Source organism: Sceloporus occidentalis, unplaced genomic scaffold (assembly GCF_023333645.1).
Source record: "Sceloporus occidentalis isolate IW3139 unplaced genomic scaffold, rSceOcc1.0.p SCAF_9, whole genome shotgun sequence".
Classification (NCBI taxonomy): Eukaryota; Metazoa; Chordata; class Lepidosauria; order Squamata; family Phrynosomatidae; genus Sceloporus; species Sceloporus occidentalis.
Genome location: NW_028316989.1, coordinates 23,707,451 through 23,731,960, shown reverse-complemented (window position 1 = coordinate 23,731,960; position 24,510 = coordinate 23,707,451). Strand labels below are relative to the sequence as shown.

General features: G+C 42.5%; 1 protein-coding gene across 2 annotated transcripts in view; it reads right to left on the bottom strand.

Annotated features, from left to right (window-relative positions):
* Positions 1 to 24,510, bottom strand: part of KIRREL3 (kirre like nephrin family adhesion molecule 3) — a 1,115,257-nt gene that overhangs the window by 567,775 nt on the left and 522,972 nt on the right. For both annotated transcript variants that reach the window (XM_089537770.1, XM_089537771.1), the window contains exon 3: positions 16,848 to 16,925. In XM_089537770.1, the coding sequence (XP_089393896.1) occupies positions 16,848 to 16,925 (78 nt within the window). The remainder of the gene's footprint in view (positions 1 to 16,847; positions 16,926 to 24,510) is intronic.

The following is a 24,510-nucleotide window of genomic DNA, read 5'->3' as shown; positions in this document are numbered from 1 at the left end:
TTTATGGGTCTCATGAAGATATCAAAGTTGTCATGTTCAAAATAAAGTACCATTGTCGCTAGAAGTATTGGAGCCCTTAGGACTAGAGTTGCAGCACCCTTGTGGCATGAACTGTGGGAAGAAATGGAGAAAAGGCTCTCTGTTTTCCCAGTTAAGAAAGAGACTTCCTGGTGTGCCCCCAGGTGAGTACCTCTCTCTGGTCTCTTTCCCATTACAAAATATTATATATTTTCAAATGTGTAATTTAATGGGATATTTAGAATTCTCTGCCAGGCAGCTCACCAAACTACTAGTCATCCAATAGATGTTGGATGACCCATAATCCCTCAACCTTGGGTGCACTTGCATGGGATAATAAGGTATTGCAGTTCAACAGCACATTTTATGAAGAAGTTTGTGAATTTTGGTAAGTTTATAAGCACCAAAAGAATTTCTCACCCACCCTTCCTAGCAGCATGGCAGACTATCCTCGGCACTCCACAGCCATAGTGCTATCATGCTGCTTTAACTGCCATGGCAACATCCTATGGGATCTTGGGGTTTACAATTTGGGGAGCTCAGGAGCCGTCTAGCTGAGATTTCTAAATACTTCTCCCTAAAGTGCAGATCCCAAGACTCAACAGGCTGTTGTCATCACAATTAAAGTTAAAACATTGTGCTATAATTGTGGAGTATGAACAGGCCCTGGGGTAACCTTTCTACTATGTATCAATAGCCCATCTGGATTCCAGATTTGCTTCTGTGAACCACTGATCCTACAACTGTGTGGTTGTATGTATCTATCTGAAACAGCAGAAGACAATTCCCTCCATCATTAGGCTAAAATTGAAGTTTAGGCTGTCAAAACAATATATATGCTTTAGCCACCTTATTTTAGCTATCCTTATTTTTTTAAAAAAGCACTGAAATGGAAGTCACTTTGGCAGCCAGCTATGTGATATGTACTCACACTGTTTGGCTGAGTGCATATAATAAAGATGACTTATTTGCATGCGAATTCTTTGTTTTGATGTGCATCTTGAGTTATACATCAATCTGTACAGACATTATAAGGAATATGTGGTAAATCATTAACACCACCTTGTGCCCCCAGTATGTTTTGCTTGTGTATTACAGAGACGTCTATGGGCATATGTTAGTTTGTGTACTTATTGAGCTGCAAGTTGTTAATGCAGATGACAGCATAGGTTATGCCTGTGAATAATTAATAATGCTCCCTAATCCTGAGTAGGCGGTGATTACTACATGTATCCCACAATACTTTACACCAGGGATATTAGTGAGAGAATGCAATCTGGTCCATCTCTCACTAAAACTGCCTGTCGAGTAGCTGAACATAATTGCTGTTCAATGGGAAAGCAGTATCTCCATAAGTATAGGCACATAGTATCTTATTAAATTGTGGACTGTGTCTCATAGCATAAGTGTCACAGTCATGCGCCCTCATTTAGTATACATATAATTTTCAATGCAAATCACGCCCTGCATAAGTAGAAATAATTTTAGCCTCTTCAAATGTTTTGGACTTAATTCCCACAGTCCTGTATCACTGCTCATGCCACGTGGATCTGATGGGGATTGTAGGCCAAAACTTCTAGATAATCAAATAATACAAACAGGCTGAAATCACTCACTATCAAGATGGGAAGAGAAGGCGCATGAGATTGGTTTAGTAGGACTGTGTATATCCTTTTCCATAATAAAATTTATCAATGGGAAAAACTGTTCCCTGTGGATAAAGCTTGCTCTTGTGCCATTCCATATTTGTAAATAGGAATAAGATCAGCAAAAGATGAAAAACCAAAAGATGACACCAGCCCTGCCATGTTTTAACAACATAACTTCCAACTGTCCCAATTTGGCAGGGACAGTCCCAATTATTCCTCTGTCAACCCATTTTTAGGCGCTGTTTAAATGTCCCAGTTTCTCTCTTGCTTCCCCCCCTCTGTTCTTTGTCCTTTCCCCCTTATTTCAAATGATGCAAACTGAACTCAAAATTACAAAAAACAGCTTCCATTCAACTAACTTCGCAGCAGTAAAAGGAAAGGAGGGATGAATCTTGCCCTTCCTAGTAGTCTCAAGAAAAAGCAAACTGCTGCAGCCACTGCTGGGTTGTCTGTGCTTCCTCATTAAAAACCTTTGCCACCTTTATCACACTCTGATGTTGCTTCGCCTCATGTGTCCCAGTTTTCATCTGTGAAACGAGGAAGAGTATTTAAGAAGACTTCTGACTTTCCTGCATCAAACAGGTGATGGCCCACAGGTACAGTTACAGATGAAGAATTCTGCCCCTCAATCAAATTTTCCTTCAATCTCCAAATTTCTAGCATTGTAGATACTGTGACATCGATAACTATAAATCCCCAGGATCTTGGTTGCTGTGTCCTTGTCTGCCCCCTTTTCTTTGGACACCTAAACTCTGTTTGTAAGTATTCAAATAAAGTTTTAAATTACTGCAAAGCTAGAAATTTGGGGACTAAAGGAAAATTTAATTGGGGGAATTCTCATTTGAGGACAATGACTTCATGTGCCTCCCCTCCCAACTACACACCTGATGGAAGCCATAATACTCCTGGTGCCCTGTTCTTCCATCAAATGTTGTTGTTGATGCTCTTGTTATTGTTGTGTGTCTTCAAGTTGTTTCTGTCTTATGGCAGCCCAAAGGCTAACCTATCACTGGCATGATTTGTTCAGAGGGGGTTTTCTATTGCCTTCCTCTGGAGTTTATCAGACAAGGGAAATTGGAAGTATAATCCAATGGCAATCTGAATGCAATCATGGGGTTTTGCGTTATTGCGTGATAGACTACCACACACAATTTTGGGAAATGGGAAGTCTGTCTGAACTCAATCGTGGGGTTTCACGTTATTGCGTGACAGACTACCACACGCAATTTCGGGAAATGGGAAGTCAGTCCGTACACAATCATGGGGTTTCACGTTATTGCGTGAGAGGTGATCACACGCAATTTCGGGCAATGGGAAGCTATGTTTGGGCAATGGGAAGTCAGTTCGAACACATTTCAAATTCACGTAAATTCTCTGAACTAGCGAATTCATATGAATGCGTTCTGGCCCCACTTTCTTTTCATTCAAAATTAAGAGAAATTCCTCCCGTGTGATAACGTCCTCTGAAGCTGAAAAAATCAGCTTTGCCAAATGTCTCCCAGTGGGTTTCAGGGCCAAATGGGGATTCAAACCATGGTCTCCAGTTGTCATCCAATGCTCAAACCACTATATCACACTGCGTCCCCCCCCCCCCAAAAAAAATAGGTATTTGAATGTCTAGCTAAAGCTAAAGATAATTCGATTTGAATCCTAGACTTGCAGATTATCTAACACAGGAAATAGACCATTGGTTCTGATTCAGCCTGCAATGCTTTTAAAGAAAAAAGCATGGGGGACACCTGGCTTATGGAGACGACATGTGAAAGGGATCTAGGAGTCCAAGTAGACCACAAGCTGAACATGAGCCAACAGTGCGATGCGGCAGCTAACAAGGCCAATGCAATTCTAGCCTTCATTAATAGAAGTATAGTGTCTAGATCAAGGGAAGTAATAGTGCCACTCTATTCTGCTTTGTTTAGGCCTCACCTGGAATATTGTGTTCAGTTCTGGGCGCAACAATTCAAAAAGGACATTGAGAAACTGGAGCCATGTGTCCAAAAGAGGGCGACTAAAATGGTGAAGGGTCTGGAAACCATGAAGCCCTATGAGGAGAGACTTAGGGAGCTGGAGATGTTTAGCCTGGAGAAGAGAGGGTTAAGAGGTGATATGAGAGCCCTGTTTAAATATTTGAAGGGATGCCATATTGAGGAGAGACAAGCCTGTTTTCTGCTGCTCCAGAGAACAGGACCCGCAGAAATAGATGCATGCTACAGGAAAAGAGATTCCAGCTCAACATTAGGAGGGACTTCCTGAGAGTAAGGACTGTTTGAGAGAGGAACACACTCCTTCCTCTGAGATTGTGGTGGAGTCTCCTTCCTTGGAGGTTTTTAAGCAGAGGCTTGATGGCCATCTCTCAGGGATGCTTTGATTGAGAGTTCCTGCATGGCACAATGGGCTTGGACTGGATGGCCCTTGGGGTCTCTTCCAACTCTATGATTCTACTTCTGTAGAAAATATAATTAAAGTAGGGAGAGAAGAAAAATAACGAATAACTGAGAAGGAAATACTGGGTTGCTTATGCTCCAGCTCTTTTGTATATGGGAAGGAGGTTTTAAGTACTTCCTATCACCACTGGCTTGCTGAACAGGTGGCAAAAGAGTAGGTTGACTTCTCCTTGTGCTTAATAGGTCTTTTTGGTCATTTTATGAGCGGCTGCCAGAAACCCACTTTAATGGCTACAGTGCCAATTTGCTAACTAGTCAGTACAGATCTGGCAAAAAGTCAGGTGCAGGAGAGTGTGAACAAAGAAGAGCTGGGACCTCCTCTGACTCTTTGTAGAGAAACAAAAGACATGCTGGATCCCTAGACTATGGCAGAATGCTAGGGTTAAACCTCTGGGCAACTATTTGGTGGTGAGGCTTACATTTGACTAAAGTGACAGTGGAATTCATTATGAAACAGTGGTATTTGGTAGTATGTATCTTGCCACATTGCTCTATAGAATCTCTTGGACAGCTAAGTATTATTTAAGTCTATTCGTATTATTGTTTTAATAAAACAAATGTTTGTAATAATCTTGTATAACTGCCGACCACCTGCCATGATGTTATGTCTGGGGTAAAATACATGAGTAAAGGAGAAAGGGATATTGCAGGGGGCATTCTTCATTCAGCCTACATGGTTTCCTCAGGACATCTTTAGAAAGAACATTTGTACAGCTGCATCATATTCAGACAGTTCCTGGTTATACAGTGATAGCAAGTACGCATGCATATGCAGTCTGGATATCTTCTAATGAATATACACAGGTTTCTGTAAGTGTCCGCTGCCTTTATGCTGATGTTTACCTATGAGTAATCACTTTACCTAAACTGAACATTTCAAAAGCCTTTGGCGACTCATCATGCAACCCTATTCACATTTATTCGGACACAAATGAGATTGAATTCAATGGGCTTACTCCCTGAAATGTAGAAAAGTGGGAAAATTCAGGGAAGGAACCTGGTTTGGAAAATCAAATGTCATCCCATGTTTCTGTGTTGAAATGGAAGTTGTTATACCTCTTTTTCTTCTTTTTTTAAAAAAATTATTAACTTTTATTACACAGTACATAATACAAATTGCACAGGCCACATTTCATAATATACTTCCCCCCTCTCCCCCCTCCCAAAAACAGCATTTGGGGGAAATGCATTCCAATCAAGTTAACAATCATTATCAGAGATGTGGAAACTATCATTAATTATATTTTTAACTTCTTCATACTCCATTTTACCTTCCGCTTTCATAATCATAATTTTCCATTTATCTTTCCATGATTCTTTATTGCTTTCCCCAATATATTTAAGTCTTCTTTCCCTAAGGAAATCAAATAATATGTATTCTTTTATATATTTAAACAAATAAGACTTATTCCAATTTGATTTGTTAAACCTCTTCTTGTTCCTGGTGGCACAGTGGTTAAATGCCTGTACTGCAGCCACTCACTCAAAACCATAATAATATAATATAATAATAAAGATTTATTTCTAGCCCACCCAATCACGAAGAATCCGGGCGGGTTACAACAATAAAATACATCACATTACAATGGAGTTAAAAAATAAATAAAATCAAACCCTAGACCTACCGCCCCCCCATTCCCAGTAATAAAACAGAATTAAACAGTAATAGTATAAAAACATTAAAAACATTTTTTTAAAAAAGGCAGAAACATGGGTGGGGAAGAATAGACAGATGAGATGACAAATATCTCTATATCTGGGGAGGGTAACTAAGTTGGAAAGGCCTGCCAGAAGAGATCTGTCTTCAGTGCTTTCTTAAAAGCTGTCAGAGTGGGAATGTGATGGATCTCCTTCGGCAGGTCGTTCCATAGTTTTGGAGCAGTAGTAGAAAAGGCCCTCTGGGAGATTGATGTTAGCCTAGATCTTTTTTGCTGTAGTAGATTTCTTCCCGAGGACCTAAGTGTGCAGGACAGACAATAGGGAAGAAGGCGTTCCCTCAAGTACTCTGGGCCCAAGCCATGTAGGGCTTTAAAGGTTGCGAGTTCAATACCAGCAAAGGGCTCAAGCTCAACTCAGGCTTGCATCCTTCTCAGGTTGCTAAAATGAGTCCCCAGATTGTTGGGGGACAATTGGCTTACACTTTGTAAACCACTTAGGGAGTGCTTAAATGCACTGATAAGTGGTATAGAAATGTACCTGCTATTACTATTGCTAATGACTATGCAGAGGTTGTCTGCACAGGTGAAAACCCCCATCCTCACCCTGAGGCCGGTGATGTCTGTTTGCATGACACACAATGATTTATGGCAGAAGACTGCTGGTTTTCCCTGTTAACTCAACTTTGCCCTGCAGTCCTGCGGCATGCAGGGTTTTGTGGCATGTGAACAGTTGGGTCAGATCAGAATCGAGCCAAGCCAACTGTTTGCATGCCAGGCAAAGAACCATCTCCCATCTCTCCGCTGAGCCACACAGGGAAAGGAGATGGCCTATCCCTTGTCACATGGCTGAGGTCAGGGGGTTCTCCTACCCTATGTTCCCATTGGCCAAAGAGGTGAGCCCACACTCAGGAGACGTGGCATGGAGCTCCAGGAGGTATGGAAATGGTGGTGGACTCAGGGAAGAGAGGACAATCAGCCATGCCAATGCAGTGTCGATCTGGCTGCCCTGTGTGAAGAAAGATGCGTTGCTGTACCAGATGCAGCCTGGTAAATGCAGCTGCCATTGAGGTCAGTCTGGGACCTGTTCCAGAGCATAATGCTCCAGACTGGCTCTGGACATATGGCCAGTGCAGACAGGACCACGGACTAATAATATGTTGGTTGACTGGAAAATCCACAATCAAAAATTCTCTGATCAATCCATTCTAGTTTTAACCCTCAAAAATTTTTACCTATGTAAGTTTTGGGGTTTTTTTTTAAAGGGAAAATCAGTGAAGGAAACCAGAGGGTCCCTTGTCCACGGATCCTTGAAATATGTCATGAAGGAAGAGTCTCAAAAGAAGGGAGAGAAGGTCCAACAAAGTTCTTCTGTTACCTATTATCGGAACCAGTGTATGAGCAATAATAGGAAAGCCAACATCCAAGTTATATGGGATACGTTCTTACAGAAACATTCTACAGCTACACCAGTTTTGCATTGATAGAGCTGATTCACCTAACTGAACACACCTGCCATGTTAGTAATATTTCAGGAAGGTGGCTAAAACAGGCAGTGTATTCAGTCCCTGATGTCCCTTAGGAATCTGATATGTTTAGCCTAGAGAAGAGAATGTTAAGAGGTGATATGATAGCCCTGTTTAAATACTTGAAGGGATGTCATTTTGAGGAGGGAGCAAGCTTGTTTTCTGCTGCTCCAGAGACTAGGACCCAGAGCGATGGATGCAAGCTCTAGGAAAATAGATTCCAGCTCAACATTAGGAGGAACTTCCTGAGAGTAAGGGATGTTCAAAAGTGAAACACACTCTTTCCTCAGATTGTGGTGGAGTCTTGTTCCTTGGAGGTCTTTAAACAGAGGCTGGATGGCCATCTGTCGGGGATTCTTTGATGGAGAGTTCCTGCATGGCAGAATGGGGTTGGACTGGATGGCCTTTCTGGTCTCTTCCAACTCTACGATTCTATGATTCTATGAAGCGATCATACATGTAATGTAGATTTCTGCTTTGGCTGAGTTGTTGTATTGTGCCTTCAAGTCATTTCCAACTTATGTTGACCATAAGGTGAACCTATCATGGGGGTTTCTTAGCAAGATTTGTTCAAGGTGGGGTGCCTTTTCCTTCCTATGAGGATGAGAATGTGATTTACTTATTGTCACCCAGAAGGTTTCCAAGGCTGAGATGGAAACTGAACCTTGGTCTTCAGAGTCATGGGAATTTATCAGACAAGGGAAATTGGAAGTATAATCCAATGGCAATCTGAATGCAATCATGGGGTTTAACGTTATTGCGTGATAGACTACCACACATAAATTCGGGCAATGGGAAGTCAGTCTGAATGCAGTCATGGGATTTCACGTTATTGCCTGAGAGGTGATCACACGCAATTTCGGGCAATGACATGCTATTTTCGTGCAATGGGAAGCTAGTTTGAACGCAATTCGTATTCACGTAAATTCGTTGAACTAGCGTAAATGCATTCTGGCCCCACTTTCTTTTCAGTCGAAATTAAGAGAAATTCCTCACGTATGATAAAGTACAAGGTCTAACATTCAAACCACTGTTCTATGCTTGGATCAGTATGCCTTCCATTTTTTAAAACAAGTTCAGCATTAAATCTTTCTTTTGGTTCAGGTGAGAACCAATGATACTGCAAGGCCCAGCCTTCAGAATATCATAAGGGATTTTGAGGCTTTGGGTAGGAAGTTGAAAGAGATGAATGCACAGGTTGTCATCTCATCTCTTCTCCCAGTTGAAGGGCATGGTCCAGGAAGGGAAAAGAAAATAGTGTATGTAAATAACTGGCTCCGTAGATGGTGTCGCTGAGAACGGTTAGGATTCTTGGACCATGGGCTGCAGTTCCATGAGGAGGGACTTCTGGCAAGGGATGGGTTGCATCTCACGCCAGTTGGCAAAAATGTTTTTGCCAATAGTCTCAAGAATTTGATCAGGAGGGGTTTAAACTGAGTTATGTGGGGGAGGGAGACAGTATTCTGGAAGGCAAAAGGGCTGGAGAAAATAGTCAAACTGACACAGAGGGAACAAGGCAAACAGTGCAAGGACCCAAAAGTGGGAGGCAAAAGAACTTGCACAGGCAGCAAGTAAAGGGGACCCATGGTCTTAGATGTCTCTACACTATTGCACAGAGCATGGGAAATAAGCAAGATGAGCTTCAACTCCTAGCACATCAAAGCAAATATGATATAATAGGCCTCACTGAAACCTGGTGGGATGAGTCTCACAATTGGAATGTAGAAATAGAGGGGTATAATCTTTTTAAGAGAAATAGGCCAAACAGGAAAGGAGGAGGAATAGCACTATATGTCAGGGACATTTACACCGGTGAAGAGATCCAGGACATCAATCCTGGAAGCCAGGTGGAGAGCATCTGGATAAAAATTAAAGGGGAGGGAAACAACAAGGATGTTATGGTGGGAGTCTACTACAGACCCCCAAGTCAGACTGAAGAATTGGATGATATCTTTCTAGAACAGATGACCACACAGTCAGAAAGGAGAGATGTAGTAGTGAGGGGTGACTTCAACTACCCTGATATTCGTTGGAAGTTAAACTCAGCCAAATCCTCAAGGTCTAGTAAATTCCTTACTTGCCTTGGAGACAATTTCATGGTCCAAAAGGTGGAAGAGGCAGCAAGGGGGTCAGCTATTTTAGATCTGATCCTAACCAACAAGGATGACTTGGTTAATGGGGTGCAAGTGGTGGGATCATTAGATGGAAGTGACCATGTTCTCCTGGAGTTTGTTATACAATGGAAAGGAAAAGCCAGGCATAGTCAGACACGCATTCTAGACTTTAGGAGAGCAGATTTCAGTAAACTTAGAGAAATACTGGGGTTGATCCCATGGTCAGGAATACTAAAAGGGAAGGGAGTTCAGGATGGATGGGAGTTTCTCAAAAGGGAGATACTGAAGGCACAAATTAAAACAGTTCCATTGAGGAAGAAAAATGGGAGGTGTCTCAAGAAACCAGGATGGATGACTAAAGTACTTTCAACCCAGCTAAATTTTAAACGGAACATGTATAAGAAATGGAAAAATGGGGAAATCACCAAAGAGGAATTCAAACAAATAGCTAGCATGTGTAGAGATAAGGTCAGAAAAGCTAAAGCACAGAATGAACTCAGGCTTGCTAGAGAGGTTAAGAACAACAAAAAGGGCTTTTATGGATATGTCCGCAGCAAAAGGAAGAAGAAGGAAATGGTAGGGCCACTGTGTGGAGAAGATGGCAAAATGCTATCAGAAGACAGAGAAAAGGCAAAATTACTCAACACCTTCTTTGCCTCAGTCTTCTCAGAAAAGGCAAAGGGTGCTCAACCTGAGGATAATGGAGCAGAGGACAGAATAGGGGAATTTCAGCACAGAACAAGTAAAGAGATAGTAGAGGAATACCTTGTTAATCTAAATGAATTTAAGTCTCCAGGACCAGATGAACTACATTCAAGGGTATTAAAAGAACTGGCGAATATAATATCGGAGCCAATGGCAATAATAATCTTTGAGAAGTCCTGGAGAACAGGAGAAATCCCAGCAGACTGGAGGAGGGCAAACGTTGTTCCCATCTTCAAAAAGGGGAAAAGAGGATCCCAGCAATTATCGTCCAGTTAGTCTGACATCAATACCAGGAAAGATTCTGGCGCAGATCATTAAACAGAGAGTCTGTGAACATCTAGAAGGCAATGCCATAATCACAAAAAGTCAACACGGGTTTCAGAGAAAGAAGTCATGCCAGACAAATCTTATCTCATTCTTTGATAAAGTTACCAGCTTATTAGATGAAGGGAATGCTGTGGATATCGTATATCTTGATTTCAGTAAGGCCTTTGACAAAGTTCCCCATGACATTCTTGCAAACAAGCTTGTAAAATGTGGGCTAGAAAAGGCAACTGTTACATGGATTTGTAATTGGTTGACCGGCGGAACCCAAAGGGTGCTCAACAATGGCTCCTTTTCATCCTGGAGAGAAGTGACCAGTGGGGTCCAAGTAGACCACAAGTTGAACATGAGTCAACAGTGCGATGCATCAGCTAAAAAGGCCAATGTGATATTAGGCTGCATCAACAGAAGTATAGTGTCTAGATCAAGGGAAGTAATAGTGCCACTATATTCTGCTCTGGTCTGGCCCCACCTGGAATACTGTGTCCAGTTCTGGGCTCTACAATGCAAAAAGGACATTGAGAAACTGGAGCCATGTGTCCAAAGGAGGGCAACTAAAATGGTGAAGGGTCTGGAAACCATGTCCTATGAGGAACGCCTTAGGGAGCTGGGTATGTTTAGCCTGGAGAAAAGAAGGTTAAGAGGTGATATGATAGCCCTGTTTAAATTTTTGAAGGGATGTCATATTGAGGAGGGAGCAAGTTTGTTTTCTGCTGCTCCAGAGACTAGGAACCAGAGCAATGGATGCAAGCTCCAGGAAAAGCGATTCCACCTCAACATTAGGAGGAACTTCCTGACAGTAAGGGCTGTCCAACGGTGGAACAAACTCCCTCGGAGTGTAGTGGAATCTCCCTCCTTGGAGGTCTTCAAACGGAGGTTGGATGGCCATCTGTCGTGGATGCTTTGGTTTGGATTTCCTGCATGGCAGGGGGTTGGACTGGATGGCCTTTGCAGTCTCTTCCAACTCTGTGATTCTATGATTCTATGAAATCTGTTGGGACTTCCAAACAAAACAAACAAAACATATCCCTCCAGCAGTTCTGTCCTTATAAGGATCAGTCCCCAATAGGAGAAATTGATTATGTTCCTTGTGATTATGTATCTGTTTCTGAATGTTAACAAACAATCTGTGATGTCTGATTGAGTGGGTTATTAGCAGAATGAAGACAGATGGCCGAGGATTAAGTCTAGCGCTTCTTTATTTCAAGGCTATCATTATGCAACGGCTCTCCCGTGCTTCTTTTAAGACTACAACTGTCACCAGTTTAATTTCCTCCTTGCATCTCACAGCCCTGAGCTACCTAGCGAGCCAGACACAAAGAAGCAAAGCTGGTCCTGAATTTGGACAACAGCATGATAAGAAAGTAGCACTCTGCTAAAATGATGCTACAGCATTCTTCAGCTGTCTCCATTCACCAAGTGGAAACAAGCAAAAGGTTTTCAAATGCTCACAAGCAAAAGGTTGTCAGTGCTAGGAGCCATGCGAAGTACAACTCTTACACCACATGTCCTATTCTATTCTATTCTATTCTATTCTATTCTATTCTATTCTATTCTATCTATTCTATTCTATCTATTCTATTCTGGGTTGTCAGCAATAAGTATTGGTTTTCTCTCTGCACAGGTGAATTCAAAGGTAAGAACATTCAGGAGAGATATAATGTGAGTGGGTAAAACTGGCAGATTCTTGACCTTAGTTTGTTTTTGCTTTTGCTGTTGCTTTTTCAGCAATTTCATGCTCTGTTGGGCATGTCTACCTCTTTACATATTTGAGATGTTCCAGGAAAGTGCAGACAGTATGGCAGACGTAGGCAACCTCTGTGTCACAGGCAAAAATCCCACTGAGGTTCCTTGCATCACAGAGTTGCCAAGAGCCAGCTAACATTGCATCCCCCCCCTCCAAACCCACACTTTTGAGAAAATACTTGGGCCAATTTTAATTCAACAATGCAATTTTCACAGAGTGAAAAGAAGTGCTGGGCTTCTTGTGTTAAATTAACTGTATGTTCTGTTTAGACATCCATCTCATCTCTTCTTCCTCTTAGATAAACCTCTGAGAGTGGTTATCTGAAATCCCCATTGAACAGACTGCATTTTGGGGGCCTTGTCAGAAGAAGATGAAGTGGCAATTCTTAAACAGAGGCTGATAGGGACAAAAGGGAACACTTTCATCTTGTATTTTAAGGCAATGACATACATCTGTGGCCTGCTTCATAATCATAAACAAAGACCAAACTCTTTAGAGCAGGCACAGAATTTAAATTTCACTGAAATCTTATTATATTATTCCCTTTCATGCAGGCATTTTGAATGCTGAAAGTAGCTTTATGTGAAGTCTGAATAACACTGGGGAAAAACACATTGTGCTAATGGAAAGTCTCCCTCAGGGAGAGCACAATTGACATGACTCATAAACATGACAGCGTCATAAACAAAATGGCTGCCAGTTTCCTACAGAAATTGCACCTCGGTCGACCGAAACTGAAAGGCACAAATATATGAAATATGGATAGATCTGTGCTGTTTTGTTCTGGAATGTGCCCCAGAGAATGGGGTTTTGTTCTGGGAATGGCTGGGCCCAGGGAATTGCTCCTGCTAAGGCTTCCCTTCCAGGTTTTGATTTGTTTGCGCTTCCTCTTCTGAACTTTAATTTGAAGCTAAATTCCTCTTCTTCACCTTTGGAATTTTAAGTACTTATGTTCATTTGCTTCAGTTGGGCTGGACTGAAGCTCTTTCGTGTCCAAGCAACTGTTCAAATTTTGTTGATTTATTTTTGCATACTCTCAAACATCTCATAGATGAAAACTGGGATCACATCAGTGTGTGGTCTGGATGGCAAAAGAAGAAGAACACACAAACCAGGAGAGGCTGCAACACTACACTTTTGCATGATCCTACTGGGAGTGGTAAGTTTCTATCCACTCCTCTCCTCTGCCCCACCGGATGATTTTCTTTTGCACTTGAAAGTCACTTTATAGCAGTTAAAGTAAGCTGAGGACATGGGGAAAATGGATGCAGGTGAGAGAAACTGGGACATTTAAAAGCAGTTGAAACAGTGGGACAGGAGAACCATAGAATCGTAGAATTGGAAAAGACCCCAAGGGCCATTCAGTCCAACCCCAGTCTGCCATGCAGGAACTCTCACTCAAAGCATCCCCATTGACAGATGGCCATCCAGCATCTCTTTAAAAACCTCCAAAGATGGAGACTCCACCAAAATCTCAGAGGAATTGTGTTCCACTGTCGAACAGTCAGGAAATTCCTCCTGATGTTGAGCTGGAATCTCTTTTCCTGGAGCTTGCATCCATTGTTCTGGGTCCTAGTCTCTGGAGCAGCACAAAACAAGCTTGCTCCTTCCTCAATGTGACATCCCTTCAAATATTTAAACAGGACTATAGGCGCGTTACAGACCGCCGAAAAGCGGCAGCCTGCACCCGCCCCTTTCCCCACCGGATTGGGGCCTCAGTGGCCAGAGCGGCAGCCGCTGAGGCCCCGATCCGCCGCTTTCCAGGCCGCGGGGAAGCAGCAAAAGGCCCCTTCCCCGAGACCTGGAAAGGGGTGTCCTTGGGGCTTCAAGCCCCAAGGACACCCCGTGGTGGCGGGGAGGAGGAGAAAGGGGCCACTTGGCCCCTTTCTCCCTTATGTCGCTGGGCGCACCCATCTAAAGGCTGCACCCAGCGACGCAAGACCAGGAAGGAGCTCCGTTTCGGAGCCCCTTCCTGTGCGGACGAAAGGGCGCATTAAGCGCCCTTGCATGGCGCGATGGCGTCACGTCTGCGCCTCCTCGTTTGGAGGTGGCGCGTTCGTGACGCCATCATGGCGGCCCCCATGTAGATGGGGCACCGCCATCTTGTACATCCTCAGGACGTATTAGGCTTGGGGGTGTCAAGAAGTGACGCCCCTTTTTAAACCTAGGACGTCTTGAGGACGTCCCTTATGGCTGTTTGTAACGTGCCATCATATCACCTCTTAATCTTCTCTTCTCCAGGCTAAACATCCCCAGCTCCTTGAGTCCTTCCTCATAGGGCTTCATGGTTTACATACCCTTCACCATTTTAGTTGCCTTCCTTTGGACACGCTCCAGTTTCTCAATATCCTTCTTGAATTGTTTTGCCCAGAACTGGACACAATTTTCCAGGTGGGGCCTGATCAAAGCAGAATAGAGTGGCACTATTACTATTACTTCCCTTGATCTAGACACTATACTTCTATTGATGAAGCCTAAAATTGCATTGGCCTTTTTAGCTGCTGCATCGTACTGTTGACATGCATATAGTGCGGCATTAAGTCCCATGGCAGCATCCCATGGAATCTTGGGATCTGCAGTTTTGGAAGGGACATTAGCAATTCTCAGACAGAGTGCTGTAGTGCCTCACCAAACTGCAGACCCCAGGATTTCATAGGATGGTACCATGGCTTTAAAAATGACATCATAGCACTATAATGGTGCAGGGTGAAAGGACCTCAGTTCTTCTATCTGGTCTAAAATGGGTAGGGCATAAAAAGTATAAGGAAAACAAAGGAACTCAGAATGGCCCATATCATTCCAGGAAAACTAAGAAAGTACAGAAAGAGATTTCTGTGGTCAATAGCCAACAGTTATGAGGCTAAATTCTGATAATTTCCTGTGCTGACAAGAATGGCTCTAAATATGGCAGTTCTGGAGGCCTCTTTAGTGGATTTGATTCTTTAAAAACGTCAAGTGTCAAAATTGCAAGTTGCTAGGATGCTAACTGCTTTCCACAGCAAACGTTTTTAATAGTTTAATGATTTCTATTCACAATTACACACAGCCATTGCAACAGTTAATCAATGCTTGCTTATAGAATGCTTGGCAAGTTGAGGGAATTAACCGTAATATGTGTTCATATTTCTTAAGAAGGAGTTCATTTGGCCCCGTGGAACCACTGACATCCCTGAGAGGGATGATTACTTTAACGCTGTGATACAATCTTGGTTGCCACTCATTTCCAAAGTTAAAGCCAAGCATAGATTTTTGCAAGGTTAAAATGTCTTCTAATTTGGAAAAAGACTGTTGGTGGATATTTTCTGCAACTAAAGTTGGAGACTAAGGTCAGGTTCCAGATAAGAGGTAAAACCCATTGCTTCTAATCCTCAAACCAAATATATGAATTGAGATATATGCAATAATATCAATGTGCAGTACTAACATGTTCGGGTTTTTTGGGGGGGGTGGGGAAGGAAACCTGCCTTCTTCTACAAGATAACTTCAGTACCTCCCTCTCTCATTGGCTATGTAGTCTCACCACTGGTACTAACACTTTATGCTGCTGAGGACAGTGAGCAAGCTGTCAGTAGCACCTACTTCCCCTTTTCCCCATCTGCTATGCAAGAGGAAGAGATAGATGAACAAGTTTCAAGCAGTAGGTGTAAGATTTTGATTGATGGGCATCTCTTCTGAGACATGGGCCTCAGCAGATGCACCACCATGTCAAGCATTGACACCAGCTTTGACTATATAGATCAGGATTGGGAAGCGTGTGGCTCTTTAGATGGTTTCAGAGTCCAGTATCCATCAGGACTAGCCAACTGCCCAACAGGAAGCATGACTGGCAAGGGATATTGCTCAGCCAACATGTTGTACAGCAAATGTTTTCCATGCAAAAGGTTCAGTGTCTAGATTCAATGTCTGATACCTCCAGAGAGGTTCTAGTTTGAAATCTTGTCTGTGAAGAAAATACTGACCTAGATGGACCAGTGGTCTCAGTATATCTTGCTTGTCTTTATTGCATGTTGTTTGGTTTTTATTGGTTTTTGTGAGGTTGTTTTTATGATGTGTAAGTTTTTAAATGATTCTGTGAACCGCTTTGATCACCTCGGAAAAGTGGTATAAAAATAAAACATATATTATTATTATTATTATTATTATTATTATTATTATTAGGCATCTTCATTCTTTAATGATGGGAGCTGTAGTTCAATGACACCTGAAGATATGTTTAGTCGAAGTTTCATGGCCAGCATCTATATTTTTGTGGGTTTTTTAGGCTAAGAGGCCATGCTAGAAGAGTTTATTGCTGATGTTTCGCCAGTAGCTTTGGCTGACATCTTCAGAGAATGAAGCCACAGCTGCTGGTGAAACATCAGGAATAAACTTTTTTAGAACACAGCCTCATAGCCCCATAAACCCACAAAAGACTATAGGTTTGTCACTTTTGGTATAGATGGGGGAAATCACTTTCTGCACTGTAGTGATCAGGTACAGATGGTCTGGGTCTTAGTGCTGGCTGTGCCAAATGAGGTCTTCCAGAGCTGCTTGGCATGCTTTGGTGATGAAAAGAACATCTTTTGGATGTCTAGAAGTCAAAACATCTCATCATTCCTCTTGTGAATATGAAGAAGGTGGAGGAAAAGGGTATAACCAGTATGGAGAGAAAAATGTCACACTAACCTTCAGTCATGCGTCGATACTTCTCCTTGTACATGAATCCAAACACCAGACAGCATCCTCTCTTTGGGAAACCAAGTTCTGCAAAAGACAAAACAAAGTTTATGTCAATAGGCAAAACTGCTCATTACAGAAGGGAGGCATTTTGACAGTACAGAAGAGAAGCATGTATCTGGGTCAGGACCCTGAAAAGTTTAGGAGATGGCAATTGGAAAAAAGATAATAATTGGCAAAGTAAAAAAAAAAAACTTCCCTAACAAAGAAGAGAAAATGTGTATTTGTTATGCACAGATACCAGAGTGACCATATCAGGGGTCCAGGCAAGGAAATTAAGATACAGCAGCAGAGAAAATACCAGAAGGGAAATCAATAAAGCATCTTTAAATTCAGTGAGCTAAAAAATGAAACTAATCAAGTATCATAGAATCATAGAGTTAGAAGAGACCACAAGGGCCATCCAGTCCAACCCCATTCTGCCATGCAGGAACTCTCCATCAAAGCATCCCCATTGACAGATGGCCATCCATCCTCTGTTTAAAGACCTCTAAGGAAGGAGACTCCACCAAAATCTCCGAGGAAGGAGTGTGTTCCACTGTCGAACAGCCCTTACTCTCAGGAAGTCCCTCCTAATGTTGAGTTGGAATCTCTTTTCCTGGAGCTTGCATCCATTCTTCCGGGTCCTATTCTCTGGAGCAGCAGAAAACAAGCTTGCTCCCTCCTCAATATCACATCCCTTCAAATATTTAAACAGGGCGATCATATCACCTCTTAACCTTCTCTTCTCCAGGCTAAACATCCCTAGCTCTCTATGGCATTCCACAGGGCTTCATGGTTTCCAGGCCCTGCACCATTTAGTTGCTCCCTTTGGACACGACATCAGATGGACTTTGAAACCATCTCAAGCCATGCTTTGACAGCACTTTTTAGACACCAGAGAGCTGCCGACTTCAAAAAAGTGTTGGCGGAGTATGGCTGGGACCCGGCTTGGACCCGGGCTGATGGCGGGCAGCGATTAGACGGCGATTTAGCATGCAATAATTCCCACCTCCATCCTTCATCCCAGCTGCAACCTGGGAGGCTTGAGGCAGTTTTAAAGTCAATCTGATAAGCTCCCAAGTCTGAAGTCATGAAACTGAATCTAAAGACTGATCTTTTACCAAGAGTCCATAACATAACAGGAGTTGTGTGGGTTTTTTCTCTCTCTCCTGCCACTGAGGTCTCAGACTGGTTTTCCTTTGTTTTTAAAGTAATGAGATCTAAATTAGAGTCTGTGATTTATTATACTTTATTTTATTTACTTTTATGATCAAGTCCACAAGAATAACACTCTTGCACAGTGCAAAGATTAACATAAAAGGATCTCACAGTTCAGAATGAAATATGGATCAGGAACTTTGTCAGTTTTGCTTTCACCCACATTTGAATTTGTGTAAAACATCAAGTTCTTTCTGTCCCATGTATGAAGAAATGAGAAGTGTTTGTAAATTCTTTAAAGAAAAAAGAAAAAAAAAACTTTGGGCAATGTTTGGACAAACTCAAAGGAAATTCATCTCTAGTGGCAGAAACATGTTTACCTATGAAACTCATTTCCTGTATGGGATCAGTGGCTGATATCCTAGAAGCCTGAATCTGAAGCCTCTCTCTCAGAACTTTATCGCACCCATTTTTATCCCCATTACGGATACAGAAAGAGGATGCTTATGCATGAGCGTGACCTGCAAAAAACCGATTTTATCGCACAGTGAATCGTCCTCAAAAGGGCCCCGTTCCGTCCCCCTGCGCCAAGCCGTCCCCATTCAGTGCTGGCGGGCGCCATTTTGCTCGGTCGGAAGACTTCCAACCAGAACATTTCATGCGCCTCAGCACTGAACGGGGACGGCTTGGCGCCAGGGGACGGAACGGGGTCTTTTGGAGGACGCTTTGGCATGTGATAAAATCCATTTTTTGCAGGTCACGCACGCACACGAGCATCCTCTTTCTGTACCTGTAACGGAGACAAAAACAGGTGCGATAAAGTTCTCACTTTCTTTGTTTGGGTGTTAGGTCAATTTAACAAACAAACAAACAAACAAACAACTTCTTTTCAGCCTAGCTCAGACATCCTGGTTTTCAATTTTAAGTGTACAAAGTGAACCATCATTTTTTTCCTGAGCCATGTTGGTGATGATGGATCTCGTTTTCTAGTTAAGAAAAGGAAGTCAATTATTTTTACATCTGCTTCATTAACCTCTTCAGACTTCTACTGTCCTCTATATCAGAAGTGGTCAAAATGTAACCTTCCTAATGTTGGCCTGAGACACACCAGGTAAAAACGGTGTGCTGGCGCTGAAACTAGAGTTCCAGAGTGCACGGCAACCGCATGCTCCGGAACCCTAGTCTGTACAGACGGCAGCATCAGGGCGACATCCTGTCCACATGGGCGCTGCCAGGTTGATGCTGCTGCCATGCAGAGTCTGCACGTCGCTGCACATTGCGTACATCACGAGTGCGCCAATGGCACACTCATACCACACGCAATGTGCCACAAAAAGAACCTGGAAGAACCGGGTTCTTTTTACTGCGAAGGGATGCCGTGCGGTTTGGTGGCTGCGGTGTTCTTCCGCAGTTAAAATGGGTGATTGCAGCCTGCCGTTTCGGGGTGGTCTGTACTGCCTCATTGTTGAACTGTATCTCTCCACAGCCGTAGACAAAAAGCCAATGGTAAGGAACACAGAAAGTTACAATCCAAGAATTTCTGAAGGTCCACATTTTGCCCCACCCTGCACTATACGCAATAACAATGCAGAAGGAAAAAAGAACCCCAAACCAAACCAAAAACAAACAAACATACAAACAAACAAACAAACAAACAAAAAAACACTGCAGAAGCCCATACTACTTATGGGCTCTAAAAAGTATACAAAAGTGGGTGGATGGCTCAAACCCAGAAAGAGCCTTTGTTACAGATGTGCATAAATCGATTGGACACTTAGATTGCCTTGGCATTTACACAAGAGACCATGCACAAAGCTGATGTCAGATTTATTATGGTCCTGCTGATGAAAAGTTGAAAGCTTGGAGGGCAATTGAGAAAGATTTCCACTGGACAGGAAATAATGAGGATGTAACCTCATAATAATTAACAGAATCAGAACAAATTGTACAATGTAAGTAAGCATTTACAAATGTGCCAGATTAGGCTAATTTGTTTAGAAACCAATTTTTCTCAGAAATGAAAACCTTTTTCTGTTGTTCAGTTAAACACAGGTAGTGAAAAACAGCACTGCAAAGAAACATACGGCCTCAACAAGAGCTAGAAATAGCTCACAGTATTTCTAAGCCAGTATGGCCACTGGCGAGGGTGGGACAGAATGGTCCTGGAAATCATAATTCAAAATAATATCATTCCCAAGCTGCCTTCAACCTACAAATGCTCTGTCTCTGAAGGAACTCTAGGCTTGTAGAGATGTAGGGCCAAAACAGACAGGCCAAAATAAAGCTGCTTGAGGTCACTTTGGAGGTATGCTGTTTGAATGATGAATGCATTCTAAGAGTCTGAAAGCTGTGCCAAAACGACACTCCAGTCCTAAGGACTAGAGCGCAGCTTTGGCGCAGCTTTTGGCCTCTTAGGATGTGTGTGTCATTTAAAGAGCATACCTCAAAAGTGACCTGAAGCAGCTTTATTTTGGCTTTTCTTTTCGGGGCCGTAGATTCATTTGTGATGTTGGAAACACTTCACTTACACTGGGGTGATAGAACTTACTACTGCAACACTGCCACCTCATGCCTGCATCCTCATCACCATCCAAACCACTAAAATGGCTCTGGTTTCCCTAGCTTGGGGTTTTAAAATTTTATTTACTTATTTTAGGACAAAGTATACATAATTAGAAACCCCAGGTTTTCATACTGCATGCCTTCAATGTATGCAGTATAAATAATGATAAAAATACAGAAAATTTCAGTTTGCAACCAATACCCCTTCAGCTGGAGATATTAATAAACTGCAGACTGAGACCAAAATGGGGTATCACCTCTAAAATTAATGGGGGAAATGTTTTTGCCATATACTTTGTGTTACAATACACACATATACTTCTTGAGGTTTTTAGTTAGTTTTTTGCTTTTGTGTTTTTTGATGGAATGGCTTTAAACATGGGGAAGATCATTGAAATTCAGGCACAATCTTTGTTTCTGCGCTCTTGTGCTAAGCCTCTTTCATTGCTGTCTCCCTGGTGTCCAAGTGTGTATTTTGACTGCGATGAAGCCTCTGTTATAGGAAGGGCGATTGTACTAATCCTAACACTGGCTCACACATCCCTTCCACCTGAAATGTGTGTGGATTAAAAAAAAACCCAAAACAAATCCAGGTTTTATCAGTGTCCAAGCAATGTGCACTTCCCAACGGAAAGTTCTTCCTGAGTATTTGCTTGGGATGCTATGTTTACATCAAGTGGGATGCACAGTAAATCTCTGCTCTTCAATACATGCAAGTGATGAGAGCTCTATAATCCCCTTCACTTAGCAGACTGTGTGATAAAATAGAACATGGGACCAAGGGAGATAAATCTGTCTCCAGGCTCCTTGCCCTTTCAAAGCCAAACAGCTGGCCCATGAAGTGGCTCAATGCCAAGGCCTGAGGAAGTACATGCCTTTCATCTCCCGCTTTCTTATAGGAGGCGCTGGCTATCAGTAAACAGGCAGAGAAATGGATCTAAGCATGGATTTTCCAAGGAGCGAGAAGGCCATCTGCGTGTGTTTCCCCACCTGCTCCATGTGTGTGCATGCGTCTATATCTTGCAGTGCAGAAAAACACCTTGCCGAGTCTTCAAACAAACCTCCTTATGCCACAGCAGAAAGAATTAAGGCACCGTGTCCCTGAACGCTGCCTGCCTGTGGTCCAGACCTGCAGGACTGGGGCTTTCTCATTCTATACAGTCATGCTGATCAAAGTCCTTTTGAAGTTTGTTTAGTGCGCCTGTGGTCCTTTTTATACTTAATGCGTCATTTGGAAAGTGAGACTTAATCTCGGGGCAAGGAAGAAATGATGCAAAGTTCAGACCCCAAACAACCTCTCCACTGCTGATACCGCGTGAAGAGGAGCTGGCTAAGTTGCTGCTCGGAAAAACACAGCCTCCATATGCTCAAAGGAGATATTGTCCTTTCTAGCCCAGATGATGGAGAGGGAGGGGAAAAAACAGTCCCAGGGAAAGCATGATTAATGGGGGAAGTCATTTTCTTTTGTCCAAGTCAGGCTTCCCCAATGGCTTCTAAGGTGTAAAACTGGTGACCAGCCTCAGCTAAAATGGACTGCTGTGGTTGAAGGTTCTTTTATTATGCTGCTGACCTCTCCTATTATTTGCTGGCATGGAAACATTATGAATCAGTGTAAAAAAAATGCTGATCAAACCAATTATAGACAATTGTTGCTCAGAACAGGTCTATTTTTCATGAATTACATTTTCATTTAAGCTGCAAAGACTTTGCCGTGGTCAGGCAATGCAAATTTGCCAGATAGTATGCAAAAACAGGAAAAATTAGTTGTGTCTGGCAAGGAAATAACATTTGTTTGTGCATTTTTGGGGGGGAGGGGGACAAGTACAAGTTATAGTGTTAATGTGGCCAGATGAGGAAGCCAATGAGGTAGAATGACTAGAATTTTGGATTAGAACAGGAGAATTCTGAAATCAACACCTCACTCAGCCATGAAGTGTCAGTGGATGACCTGGGCAATGACATTTACACAAAGGAGATTATCAGATTGGATGTGGGGGGGGGGGGGGGAGCTAGGCGTAAAAGGCACACTCCCAGCAAAGTCTCACTATCATGCTTATCAAAGTTGCAGATGACACCAAATTAAGAGGAGTAGCAAATACCCCAGAGGACAGGATCAAAATTCAATATGACCTGAATAAACTGGAAAGCTGGGCCAAAGCTAACAAAATGATATTCAACACAGAAAAATGTAAGGTACTGCACTTAGGGCGGAAAAATGAAATGCACAAATATAGGATGGGGGACACCTGGCTTAATGAGACTTATCCATGTGAAAGGGATCTGGGAGTCCAAGTAGACCACAAGTTAAACATGAGTCAACAGTGCGATGCGGCAGCTAAAAAGGCCAATGCGATTTTAGGCTGCATCAATAAAAGTATAGTGTCTAGATCAAGGGAAGTAATAGTGCCACTCTGTTCTGCTCTGGTCAGGCCTCACCTGAAATACTGTGTCCAGTTCTGGGCACCAAAAATTCAAAAAGTACATTGAGAAACTGGAGCCGTGTGTCTAAAGGAGGGCGACTAAAATGGTGAAGGGTCTGGAAACCATGAAGCCCTATGAGGAACGACTGAGGGAGCTGGGGATATTTAGCCTGGAGAAGAGAAAGTTAAGAGCCGATATGATAGCCCTGTTTAAATATTTGAAGGGATGTCATATTGAGGAGGGAGCAATGGATGCAATCTATAGGAAAAGAGATTCTAGCTCAATATTAGGAAGAACTTCCTCAGAGTAAGGGCTGTTTGACAATGGAAAACACTCCTTCCTCAGAGATTTTGGTGGAGTCTCCCTCCTTGGATGTCTTTAAACAGAGGCTGGATGTATATTTGAAGGCTTTCATGGCCGGCATCCATAGTTTTTTGTGGGTTTTTCGGGTTATGTGGCCATGTTCTAGCAGAGTTTCTTTCTCTGGCTGGATGGCCATCTGTCAATGGGGGTGCTTTGATTGAGAGTTCCTGCATGGCAGAAGGGGGTTGGACTGGATGGCCCTTGGGGTCTCTACCATTTCTATGATTCTATGAAGATTTTCAGACACGCCATACTTATCCAAGACTTAACCCATGGAATACTCCAGCAACAAATCATTCATGGGGAACTCCTTGAAATGGTTTGGTGCTAGAGGATAAGTGCAACGTCATCTGAAAACCTTCAACATGAACGTGTGACTTTGCCGGAAGTATGCCTTTTTCTTCCCTGATTTTCCCCTGTGTGATAATCTCCAAAGTTGTCTTATGGCTTTAAAAGATGATGATGATGATGATGATGATGATGATGATGATGATTTGTCATTCCTTTCAAAAGGCCAAGCAGGCAGAGGACCAGCAACAATGCTGCCACTTCACCACTAAGAGATCAGGGGTCTTATCATTAATTAATATCCATATGAACAGTAGAGGTAAACAAGCTGTTATTTATGCCTTTGCAGATACAGTATGAGAGCAATGGTGCCATTGATCCCTATCAAGCCTCTAATAAACTGCCAAGGTATCAAAATGTAATTAAAAACCACACAATTAGCTTAACTTTATCAGCCCTGCTAAATAGTGACTTCACTGACAGCGCTAAACAAATTAGCTCCCCCTCTGCCTTTCACTACACTACTAATTGTGAAATATATTGTGTAACCCATCTCTTTTGCACAAAGAAAAGTCTGATTTGCTACGGCTGACTGTTATTGTTGATGACTATATTGCAAGATCCAGAATGAGGGGATAACAAGTGATTAAAAAAAAGATATATTGACAAAATGAAATCCTGCCTTTGAACCAATCCCAACCAATCTGAAACTGATGGGTAATGAAAATGTGGTGGCTATAAGAGAAAATGTGTAAATATCTGAGAATAGTTAATCTGGAGATTGGTAGGAGAAAAAGTGGGATTATACACGCCAGTTTCCAGAATTAGTATAAAGAAC